Source organism: Coffea arabica, chromosome 5e (assembly GCF_036785885.1).
Source record: "Coffea arabica cultivar ET-39 chromosome 5e, Coffea Arabica ET-39 HiFi, whole genome shotgun sequence".
Lineage (NCBI taxonomy): Eukaryota > Viridiplantae > Streptophyta > Magnoliopsida > Gentianales > Rubiaceae > Coffea > Coffea arabica.
The window spans coordinates 37,677,916-37,690,695 of record NC_092318.1 but is presented as its reverse complement, the minus strand read 5'-3'; the positions used below and the strand labels follow the sequence as shown (position 1 = coordinate 37,690,695).

Genomic DNA, 12,780 nt, shown 5'->3' with positions numbered 1-12,780 from the left:
TTTTCACCTATTATTCCATAAACTTTTTTCTCTTCATTATTACCATTTATTGGCTTGGTCATGAAAATGGCTTTCCAGAGCCAAAATCGAACTAGGATCGACTTTACTATTCTATTGGTCTTACAAGCTCAATTTTACCACTGTTATCCGATCTGCCACTGCTCATCAGCTCTTTCAGTTGTTCATTACTGACAGAAGATAGATGACTTCAGGCAAAAAAGCTGCTAAAGTCTAAAAGCTGATTCCTCATTTTACTGCAGATGTTTATCTTTACATTGGATGACTGTCCTACAGGAAAGAAATGTAGTTAGCCCCAAGAATCAAATATTACAAAAAGAATGCCATTTCAGGCGATGGGATAAAGGGAAAAATGCTTTCTCCAAATAATTCAAACAATAACAGGAGAAGACGTCCAGAATCTAAGTCATCTTTCCAAGCCTGATTAAGCAAAGCTGGTGTCCTCAAAATACGCTTTTCTAACTGATCTCTTTTTTGTCTTCTCTCTGAGTGACTCTCCCTAATATCTTTAGGAGATGATCGGCCTGCACTGGAATCGCCTAAAGCAGCGGGATCCTTGTCAGTTTCCATATCAGAAGAGTTGTTCGATAATGGGACCAAGGCACCATCATTTCCAATTTTCTCAGCAGGTGGCTGCTCCTCTAATAGATCTGCAGGTGTCCTACGTTTATCTTCTTAATTTAAGAAAGATAAAAGTCATGATAAGAACAGAATTAAGCGCTATTGTAAGAAAATGTAGATAAAATTGTAGGTAGTGAAGTACAAGTGCTCTAAATCACAGTTATCAGTCAAGCAGAGCCATAAAATGAATCAAGATACAAAGTAAAACATTATTTATTACGGCAATTCATGATTAAAATGATACTCTCACTGTGCAGGTTATTGATGACTTGTAGCAAATTTCAATGAGAATGCTGGCTACTAAGGAAATAAAAAGGACACGTTAAAATCTAAAGTGAAAAACTTTTGGCCTCTCCCTTGAGCAGAATACAATTTGGCTTCAAGATGTAAGGTTAGTCAAACAAATGGCTGCGCACCTTATACAAGTAAGATTTATGGAGGTCTTCAAACAACAGGAACACTAAACTTGCAAAGCACACGACTCAAACATACAAAGAGACTTACTGGCTGAACATGAATGTATGATCCTGAAATTCGTTTTCCACACAGTGCTTGCAGGAGGTGATGGCATGGATGGAAACATCTTCAGCCTATCATATATGCTTTGACCTGCAGCAGACTGGAGAAAGCAACTATGTAAACTAGCTTTCTCAAGGGTGCTAGAGAAAGCAACACAACTATTCTATTGATACAAACCAGCAACGCCCCATAAACACGCCATGCTTCATGTCTTTTCATTTCATTTTTCTGCTTTTCAAGAAGCATCTCTGGCTCAAGAAGTCTCAGATAGGTCTCCAGGTTTGGCACGACAAGAAGGCGGACCTATCAAAAGTTGAGAAGTATGACCAATTGTGGACTGACCGAAATTATAAAACTTAACATAGAAACCACAAATAACTTATATGGAAGTATTCATCTGGTCATCCTACATTTTCTTGGGAAAAATGCAGAATAGCAGTCCCTCATTGTCTCCTCATGTAACCAAGCTAATCATTTCTACATTACGAGGATGCAGTAACGAACTTCATGAATTGTCCTCTGTGTGGTTGGAATATAATATCTTTCTTCTTATATATGTATTTCAATGTAAAACCAGGATTCAACCCAGTATAAAGGAGATGTTGGTATTATAAGAAAAACAAAATAAGCTTCAAAAACATATATATATATATATATCAAAAGCAGAAAAAAATTTATACATGTATGAAGAATCTGCATATACAAGATAGATATATGGTAGTGAAAACAAATCTCCTAGATTTACCATACCTAATTCGAGCCACTATACTCAATTTAGATCTACAAACAGAATGCCATCTATCTTTTAATTTTGTCTTAATCATCCCTCTGAAAACTGTGTTTCCAGAAGGTACAAAACTGTACTAGTTAACACCATAGACAGTTGAAATCACACAATGAAAAACCATTGGAAGGCTAAAATGAGTTTTACTTGAACTTATACATAGTAAATTGAAACTTACAGACATTCAATTTAAAGAAAGTAAATCTAGTTCCAGTTATCCATATTTATGTGAATACAATAAATTGCTGAGACTACATCATGACAGGAGAAAAAGGAAAGAACACCCAAGTAAAACATATTGAAGAAGATTGTATTCAGTTCTATTGCATTGAGTTTAGTCTGCCCCATCCAAAATTTGATCTGATATCTTGATGGGTCTACTGATAGCAGCAACTTCTCAATAGTTAACTGTTCACCTAACATGAATCGTGAATTATGTGAACATGTGAAAACTAAGAACTCTGTCTGAAATTAAATTGTCAACCGTGCCATTGCCAAGGTTTTCGTTGAAATTTTCCTTGCAAAGATGAGAAAGCCAGAAGTTGGACAAGCAAATGTCCCATTCAGGATATGATGGCTTTCTTGTCATCTTTTGTTTTTCATGCATATTACAGGATAAAAAGATTGGCATTAAAGTCATTTTAGTTCAAAAGAAGTTCTTAGTGCACCAAGGTAAAACTAAATAGTAGACCTTTATAAGCAATAGAATTTCTCTAAGTTTAGTTTAGCATTAAAGCCAAAAGTTTTGGCTGGGGTTTAAAGAAAAGAGACTTCTTCCATTAAAGGCTTTGTATCTATCCTTCTCCATAATACTTCAATGTCATAAATTAGCCAATTTCTCCGATGTATCATGAAAGTTCATAGCACAGAGGAATGAAATTACTGAAAAAGAAGTAAAGATGGGGCTAGTAGCAAGATGGGTATAAGAAGAGAACTACGAAAGGAATGTGTTTGTGCATGAAAATGAGAAAAAGGAATACCACATTGGGTCCAAGTGCAGCTAATCCTTGAATAGCACCATAATGTTGAGTTATTGCTCGTTTAGGATCCAAAAATGCATGGAGCAAAGTCTTGGTTAATCGTGTCTGAAGATTGTTGTAGACATGGGAAAACCTGAAAACATATGAATTTAAAGATTAAAACATCAACCACACAACGTTTCAAGAGTGGGCTATTTCCAATTCACATATGGAGGTTTGCTTCAGTTTGTAGAAGGCAAAGGTGACCTATACTAATAGCATTGACATAAAATCAGTTACATTTGTCAACCAAAACTTGTATAACTATTGTCAAGGACATCTTGTCAATCTCAAATTTCTTCAAAAAGCTTCAGTCAATCCATTCCATATTACCTTTTGGTCATTTATGAATTCTGTATTTTCCAATGAACACATGGTCAATAATGATGCTTGTTAGGTTTAAGTCTCCATGCAGGTTCCATTAGCCTGGTTAAACTGGAAATATCACTTATAAGCACTGCTCAAAGAGCACAAGGTTCAAATGTCATCCAAACACAACTGGATAAACATCTAATGTTTATTATCTAGAAGTTTTGAAAAGCATATGAATTCCAAAGCATTAGAAAGTAGCTAATATTTGAAAGCAATTCATCCTTCTTTTCAGCTACCAAGACATAGACCTAGCAATCTTGAGGTGATGAATCTTCTAAACCATAGAAAGTAAGATTCCAATGCAAGGAGTAAGCATATTAGATGTCACCTCATCACTCATCAAATGAAAAATAGGAATTCAATATGGGTATTCCTTGCCAAACTCTAACCATGATCCTTTCATGTTGTCACTAGCTAATTAAATTAAAAAGTACATTCCAGAGAAATCCTCTAGAAAATCCCTACGATATTAATGTTATAAGGAATGCTAACTCAATCGAATTATTAGGGTGCAGAATTCAAAGAAGTGTTTCCCACCGTTTGCATATGGAGGCTACTACAGTCGCAGTAAAATCTCTAAGTTCCCAGTGGTTATCTGCAAGTCGATTCCCCAGCCTCTTGGCAACAAGACAGGTGACAACTGATGGCATCAATTGGTGTAGCTAATAAAAGAAGCAAAAGTCTCAGTAAATAGATAGACAGATATCAAAGGGCATAACAAATATCTACATTATGTTGAGTTGTAGAAATGAATAATAATCTAGCATTAAGTTACTCAAGTTTCCAAAGTATTTCAGTAGTCCAAGAATCACAACAATACCTCTGTGTGTTTTTTGAAAAACCTTACTGAAGATTTTGTGTTTCAAAGACATATTTGGTTGCAGTGTTATTAGGTTTTTTCAGGTTGTTTTTAAGAACTCTCACCTCCCCTTAACAGCCGCTACCTTCCCCACTATTTCCACCCTCTTCCCCCCTCCCCCCCCCCCCCCCCCAAAAAAAAAAAAACAGCCCCACTTTTGTCCCCTACCTGCCACCCCCAGTCCCCCACCCAGAGCACCTCCTCCAATGAAGGAGGGGCACCCCCGCCGGGGGGGGGGGGGCGCGAAGAGGGGGAAAGGGGCTGCCCAGATGTGGGGACGGTGGTGGAAGGAGAGGGGTGAGGGCAGGATGGTAGTGGCAGAAGTTGAAGGGGTGATAGTGTGGTAGAATTTTTTTTTGGGTATTTTTGGATTTTTTCTGTGCCTTTTGGGATGTAGCTGTAAATCTTGTGGGTAAAAACATGCTTTTCAAAACATTAGATCCAAGCAGACTCACTGGTTTCCAGTAGATAAGATCTCACTTATGTGCACTATTCCTATGTCCTTTGGTTCCTCTGGCTTTTTGTACCACCTAAATATCAGAGTTTTGTTTAAATCCCTTTCACCCAAGAAATAGTTTTATCCATCATCTGTCAAATTCAAAGTCAAGTTTTGAATCAATCCAAAGGCATCACTCTTTCCAGAAGAGAACATCATAATAAACAAAACTAGCAAATGAATCAAGTACACTTACGATGAGAAAATTAAATGTTCCCATGATTTTATCATAAGCAATCAATTTGAACACAAGCGTTAAGAAACTATATCTGCAAAAACTCACATAAGGTTCTATATGTATATGAGGATTTTGAAGTAGGCTCCAAACAAGACGCATCAAAGCAAAGAGTAGAGGGAAGTTGCTCAAACCATGAGAAACCTGACAACATAGTAGAATCAGAAAAAATAAAATAAAATAAAATAAAAAGAGATGTAATAGACTTTTCTCAAAGTAGCTCCACTGAAAGAGCATGTCAAGAATACCTCATCTGCAATGAAGCATGTGAAATAAGGAACCAAAGGATGAAGCCCAGAGTCTGTTGCCAAACTTGCTAAAGCTTCCTTGAAAAGGACCGAGTCAGACCTACTAACCACAAGCTCAGTGATTTTATCAAAATATAACTGCATTAATTCAGAAGCAAGGTCAATTACAGAACTTCAAAGTGAGAAAATATCAAAATTGCTTCATAGAAAACTTTGATCTACCTGGAGCTCCCTAGACAGGACATGTTTAACGGGTAACCTTATGTCAACAGGAAGTCCATCTTCTTTTTGCTCTGGCAGTTTTGTTTCAGAAGGAGCTCTAATAACTGCAAATGAAAAACATATAAATATCTGCAAGCACTATCACCGTGGTTGTACAAACTAGAACTTGAAGACTAGAATTACTTGTATGCTCCAAATTATCAGTGGAAGAGTCACACAAGGTGCCTTTTTCCTTGATCTCCCCTAGATTGCCAATTAATTGAAAATCATTTTTGAAGCTTAGGCATATACTTCCAATGATACGCTAAACCGTGGGTCAAACTGATGCTTATTATTGTGAAACACTTGAATAGAGACAAACATTAGATGCTTTCAGATGTAAAGTGCCATATGCACAGAATCAAGTACAACTGCATCAGAAAAAGCAGTTTGACCAGAGAAAATGTTAAGATCAGGATACTCCAATTTGTGCCTTGAGTTTTCTGGTTTTTAGACTCTTCCTCTGATCATTCATTATGTTAGGTCAGCCAAAAGTTGCCTCCACTTCTTGCACCCCATGGGAATTGAATTCCTTGTTAAGGGTACCGGCTGAAAGCACAATGCTTTGATACAATGGCTGCAGCATATCTTCCTCTGCCTTAGCTAAGTCACAAATATCTGGTCAGACATTTATGTTTCCTAAAGGAGGTTTTAACCAGAGATGCAGTTCTAGCTAAAGAGAAACATACGGCTTATGTAGTCCTTATTAGCATCAACCTTTACATGGACTATACAGTTTCTCTGACCCATAATAATGTAAAAAGTGTAAATATAGAAAAAGAAAAAACTATTGCAATATAAGCCAGACCTTCTACTGGAGCATTTTCTGAAATAGCAGGTTTTAACCAGAGATGCAGTTCTAGCTAAAGAGAAACATATGGCTTATGTAGTCCTTATTAGCATCAACCTTTACATGGACTAAACAGTTTCTCTAACCCATAATAATGTAAAAGTGTAAATATAGAAAAAGAAAAAACTATTGCAATATAAGGCAGAGACCTTCTACTGGAGCATTTTCTGGAATAGCAGGTTGTACACCTTCAATAGCGAGCCAGTGACAAACTACAGAACAATCCAAGGGTGCTTTTGGTAAAGGAGCTTCAATTACCTAGATGCAAGTAATATACAGTTTAAAAGAGTATAAGCGGGCTAGGAAACATGTAAAAGGGATTTCAATAATTTACATCAGGAGACTGCTTACATCTTTAAAATCCACATCTTTGTCATCAACATAAAACAAGTCCCTGTGTCCAAGTGCTCTTCTGAACCGCAAAGGATCCCCAGACCCAGAGGCAAAGCCATAAATTGGCTGTGGAAAGAGTAATAAACAAAACCAAACTAAAATCAATGATGCTTGAAAACTGGCCAGAATACATTGCACGAAGTTCTCTACCCAACTTCCAGCTGAGTAAAACATTGAAACTTATTATTTAGTAGAGCAGCAAAAATCATGTGAACTCTAGATTCAATGAAATCCATGGAAATCTAGATCGGCACTTATTATCTAGAGATACAATTTCAGAGGACCATAAGACTTACAAGAATTGTATCAATAACTTGAAACTGAGAATCCAAAAGTTGAAAGCTTAAGCACTCTTTTGTTATCAACAAAGACCAAATGAACCATTTATATCACGCGCATTAAATATCTCCAAATTTGAAGATTCTCAACTTCACTACATGGACTAATAGAATTAATAAAACATTTTAGTAAATCAATATGATTGATTGAATTGAGTTGGAGGGGCCCATGATGGAAGACAAAGAACTTGTAGGCTTCAACAGATACAGTTGGGCAATATGCTGAATCACAACTCTGTAATGGTGTCAGCATAGTGCTAATGCTACACAGTCAGGACACATGCATTCAAACAGATAAGGAATGCATTACATGGTCACATAGCTGAAATGAAAACAATATTTTGTGCATTGACAAGTCTTTCAATAAAGGGTCACTTTCATAGTAAGTGATTAATCATTTAGAAGTTAGTAACTAGATCTATGCGAAACGGATGGTACAGAACCAAGTCAGTGTAGATGAAGTTTAACAAGATTTATTTCAAGTGTTCAATGGACATCAAAATATGACTTATTTGATGAAATGACATTTAGATAAGTTTACCACTCATGAGTAAACATGATAGCACACTTCCCTAAAAGACTATACGCAGCAATGATATCATCCACAAGCTAGAGTAAAGACTTGCTGTAAAAGCAGAAGATATAGATGTTGTCCACTAATCAATATCTGGCCCAGTATGCCTAATTGTGTATCAAGCTAATGCATGCATCTGGGGATGGAAGACCCAAATCATTTACAATATTTATCTCGGTCCTGGACAAGTACTAAGGCCAATTCCTTTAACTTCCCATTCATTAAAAAAAATTTAGAATTAAAGCCAAGCTAGGAAATGAATAAATGTTATCAAGTCCTACTAAGGTAAAGTGGATTTCACGATGAAGACAATTTTGATAGCTGAGTAGAAGGTCCTGACGTCAAAATAGTGGTACAGCTGATATTTTAAAGAATAGCAGGACGTTAGGACCATAAAAGCAGCAGCATCCGATTTTCATCTTCCATTGAGGTTTAGCTGGCTGCAAGATCCAAATCAAAATTGAGAGGTTTACTAATTATAATCTCAAACCATATTGTTCTGTTCATGTTATTGATAATTGCTATGCATGTTTTCTTATAAAGATAAAAGAAAATCATGATAGAACTAACTGACTCTTTTTCGTTGTCCACACACAAACAATCTACAATAGTGTTGTTCTGTATTAATTCCTAGCACTGCAGAATCTCCATAACCAATTAACTATTTTACTCAACTCATAATGGAGGCATCGTCTAGTCAATAGTTGATCGTCTGCTATCAACGGGAGGTCATAATTTGCCAGATTGCTATAGTTCATGGAACGTTTTGAATCTGGATCTGGATTGCCACTTGAAGCTAGAGTTAGGTTTTTTCAGACTATGCAGATGCTATGCATTCAAAAACCATAAATCACGATCATATTATAAAAGAGATCATAGCTGTATGCCCAGAGCTAAGAGCTAGATGAATAACCGCTGAACTAACTGCTGTCCACAAAACCTTAAACTAAGTTGAAAACAAAAACCTACTACCAAGGGGGTTATTAAGCAGTCAAACATCCCTATGAAATCCAATGTGGGGAATGAGATATTATATTCACTTCTTAAGACCTTGCACTCTCTCAACTGCCAATTGAACGTCCAGAGTGGACTAGGTTGTGTAAGTATTGTAGAGGTACTTATATGGGCTCTAGAATAGGCTCCTATCCTAAACCCTCAAGCAACATAGCTTGCCAACACCACTCGCCCAGTCACTGCCAACACCAGATTCACTTTAAATGTCAAGTGTAACCAGAGGACAGGATTGGTCCAATAACTTTTGAAGCTAGACTAAAGCCCAAAAATCTTAAACCATGTTACCAGTACGTGAGCAGCCTAGATTAAGAAAACAAACACCCTTAGGTATTTGGCATGAAACACAGAACTTTACACTCACTTTACCATGATCAAGTATTAGAGACCGCCTTTAAGTGTAGTAGTTATCACTATATGTAATTCTGACAGCTAACACTCAGGGTAATCATTCCAAAAATGTTGAATAAATTACATTGGTTACTTTTTATGGAAGACACACATTAACATGAGGTTTGCCACTTTAATGTCCATATTTAGCAATCTAAAATTGCTAATGAGACATATTCCTTTGTCCAATAATAATTGTCAATTCACTATTTTGTTGATATCCCTGGTAACTTTTGGAGCACATCATTGTGCAACTCTCCGTGTGAAGATCTTCTATGGCATGAATATCGTACAGCAAATATAACCAGCGTAGTAGAACCCTCTTTTCATTTTAATTTCTCAATGACCCCAAAGATCTCATCAACCTTGCATCACTTTTATGAGTGTGCTTTTCATGTATAGTCTACCAAACTTGAGCCTGTGGTAATTACTCGATCGCCCACTATTTCCGTCTTGCAAAAGTGCATCATATGTCTCAGCAAATTAAATGAGTATGACAACTACCAATAAAAATCAGATGGATGTGAGATACAAAGAACTAGCACATATCATGTCCATGCAAAGCTGAATTTTTTGCTAAAACTCTTCAATTATTAAAACCAGATGCTCTAATTCATCAATAATGAATCATAGAAATAACTAACTAACATAAACTCGAGAAATAAGTGGCCAAATATCAAAGCATGATCTATTTAAAGGACTTGTCTAACCTACATACATATGCATCTTAGAGACATCAAGAACCAACCTGATACACTCTAAATCTAACAACGAATATTCTTCACTTGCCTGGTACTTTAACAGAATTCGGTTCTCACAGTTCCTTTACATTGTGATCTTCTTTTGAAGATTCATAACTCATGCATACCAACAACCACATCAACAGACCTATTCTTTTTATAATTGTCTATATACTTCTCTCAATCTCACTGGCACAAGCCAATAGATACACAACCGATGAGAGAGACATACAAACACAATCCAGTGTGCACATTGATCCTTCTTAATTTTTATTGTTTCCCAGGTTACTCCTACAAACAACAAATCAATTACCAAATTAGACAACATGAATATCTTCAATTAAATGCCGAGAAGGCCTTGGTCTAGTGGCTAAGGATGAGGCCTCAGAACCTATAGGTTCTGGGTTCAAATCCCCCTTCCCCCTCCCCACTTCTTAAATCCCATCCCTTCCCTGCTGGAAAAAAATTAGAAAAATCTTCAATTAAATAAAGACAAAGGATGACAGGATAGAAAGAAAACCAATTGTCTATAAAGGCTGGAAGTAAATCTAGAACCCCAAATATATACTGCAGTACTCCTCAAACACAAAAGAGCTACTAAGAAGGCAAGTACAAAATTAATACTCAGTAGTAAACTTCTCTATAATACTTTTGATCAAATATAACGACAAAATATACTGGAATAAGTAATCATTCACTCTAGCAGTAGAACCATGCAAATCAAGTTAGATCAGCTTCCGAGTGAGATACTAAAATCTTATGAATAATTGGCAAGAATTGAACAAGTCATAAACCACGATGTTGATGAATATATGACAAGGTAAAATTATTATTCCACTATCATAGATGTACTGAGGATGGAAACTACCTCAACATTCCGTAATCTGAGTGCACTATCAACATCTTCCGTTGTCAACAAATTTCTCTTGGAATGGCGCATGCATTTGATGGCTTCCTTCAATTACATGACAAGAAGCACATTTAGATTTCACTGAAACACGTTCTTCAACTTCGAAAGGCCTCACATGAATAAGTAAAGTCAGGGCCATACTTCAGTTCACAACCCAAAAAACACAGAATGAAACTAATCTAGGGTTTACTTCGCCTATCATTTGCTCATAAACAAAAAAAGTCATCACTAGCTTTACTGGACATTTCTCACCACCAACTCATGCCTGTCACCATTTTGCAACTTGTTGCATTTCACCAGTATGACCACTAAAATGTTTTAAAGAATAGGCTATACAAACCTCTTTCATACCTATTAGAAAACTACCAGACAAAATCATTTTGTAGGTTCATGCATGCACAAACTCCAATGAGCAGCACGACAACCGGTCACCCATCAAGAAAAGGGAGGGAAGAAAACACAAAGCTTTTACATTATCAAGGAGTTTGATCTATTACGAGACACATATCAAGTGGATGTCTACAAATGGAGATGTGCCTCAGAATATGCACATCAAATGGCAAAAGTATCATAAAAGATTATATTAAACTCTACAGTAGTGATTTATATGATGGGGTCCAATTCACCATGCTTAATGAGTAAGGTGAACCAGAAAGAGATAGAAGGGTAATAGGACATTTGCTTCATGCCATTTTTCCCTAGAGCCCGTGAATCGACTCTTTAATACATTCACAGTTTTCAACTAGCAGCAAAGGAACAGGGTAGTGGTTATTATCTGTCATGTTGGTATAGCCATGTCAACCTTATACATGGGAGAAAAGGAAATGGAAGAAATGACAAAAAATGAGAAAGGATCAGCAGCACAGGCCAGCACATTTCCTTAAGCACCAAAACTTGGTTTTCCCTCCATTTGCAGTATTGACAGCTTTGTTTTCTACCATCAACAAGCTTTACTTTCCTTGCTTTGTCATCCCCATAAATTCAGTAACATGGTAGCATCTCTTCTACTACAGTCATTAAAGGAAAAAAGGCCACAAATTCAGTGAAAACCTAAACGTCATCTCTTTCTTCCTTCTTGCATCTCGCACAATACACAAATCTTGTTTATTTGTAGGTCTCTGCATATTAACGTATGTAATCTACTTACACATCTACAGTCCATGATTTCTCAGTCAAGAATTCTAGTCACTAACCTATTGTAACAAAGCTTATATTTTGCATACAATTGACGTCAAAAAAATGATTAACAACCCAAAATCAGAAATTTAAATGCAGAAAGCGCATCAAAATCAATAACATATTTAATCAAACACGACTAGTTTTCTCTAAATTAACACACATGTAAATAAAAATTTTTTTTAAAAAAAAAAGAAGTGCAAGAAACTTCTTCAGATATTAATCAGTCATTTCCTCTTTTCTTTCCTTTTCATTATTCCCAACTTTTCCCAACATTTCCATGCAGCAGAAACAGAGACACCCACAACATCTTCATGCCATATACAGCTTAAATTCCTAATTAGGCAGAAAAAAAAAAAAAAACTAAACAAAAAAGTGAAGCCCAGAAAACAAATTTAAGGAAAAAGACCTGCATGATTTCGCGCAAGCGGTATTCGACATCAGGAGCAAGAGCAAGGGCAGCATCTGGGGACAAGTTGTTTATCCCAATGCTTTGCGCAGTGACTTCAATCGTCTCCTTTGGAACTATACTCATCCTTTCCCTTATCCCTTTTTTCTAATTACTCAAAAATTTTGAACTGCATTTATGAATTTCTGTTCAAGAAGATACAGAGTTGAGGCTTTGGAGGAGAAAGAAATTGCAAAGGGTTCAGTGAAGCAATCTTCCAATCGTCTCGTTAGTCTGTGAGAAGTTTAATTAAGGGGCCGTTAATTGCACTGCTTTGGACCTTGAACTAATTGCGATTAGCATTTTGCGTCTTCAAATATCAACTAGAATTTTGACCGACGGTCTTTTTTTTTTATTATTATGAATTTATATAAATATAAATAATTTAAATATAAAAGTTAATAACAATTCTACATGTTCATCTACATTAATTTTAAAAAATTAATGTATTCTAAATGTTCAATTATTTACTAATTTTTAAAAATTTGTTTACATACTTTCACTATAATATGATAGTA

At 36.1% G+C, this 12,780-nt stretch overlaps 1 protein-coding gene across 3 annotated transcripts; it reads right to left on the bottom strand.

Annotated features, from left to right (window-relative positions):
• Positions 1–225: 225 nt before the first annotated feature.
• LOC113743361 (transcription initiation factor TFIID subunit 6-like) lies at positions 226–12,557 on the bottom strand. 3 transcript variants are annotated; one of them, XM_027271345.2, is made up of 12 exons: positions 12,224–12,557; positions 10,597–10,683; positions 6,634–6,741; positions 6,432–6,540; positions 5,394–5,497; positions 5,172–5,309; positions 4,972–5,067; positions 3,871–3,995; positions 2,923–3,055; positions 1,336–1,461; positions 1,144–1,258; positions 226–692 (listed from the first exon to the last, which is right to left on the bottom strand). In XM_027271345.2, exons 1-12 carry the CDS (start codon positions 12,347–12,349, stop codon positions 328–330), a joined length of 1,632 nt encoding a protein of 543 aa, XP_027127146.1. In that variant the 5' UTR covers positions 12,350–12,557; the 3' UTR covers positions 226–327. The 3 variants fall into 3 exon arrangements, with proteins under 3 accessions (XP_027127146.1, XP_027127147.1, XP_027127148.1); XM_027271346.2 differs by having other exon boundaries at positions 226–689; XM_027271347.2 differs by having other exon boundaries at positions 226–668.
• Between the last annotated feature and the right edge of the window lie 223 nt (positions 12,558–12,780).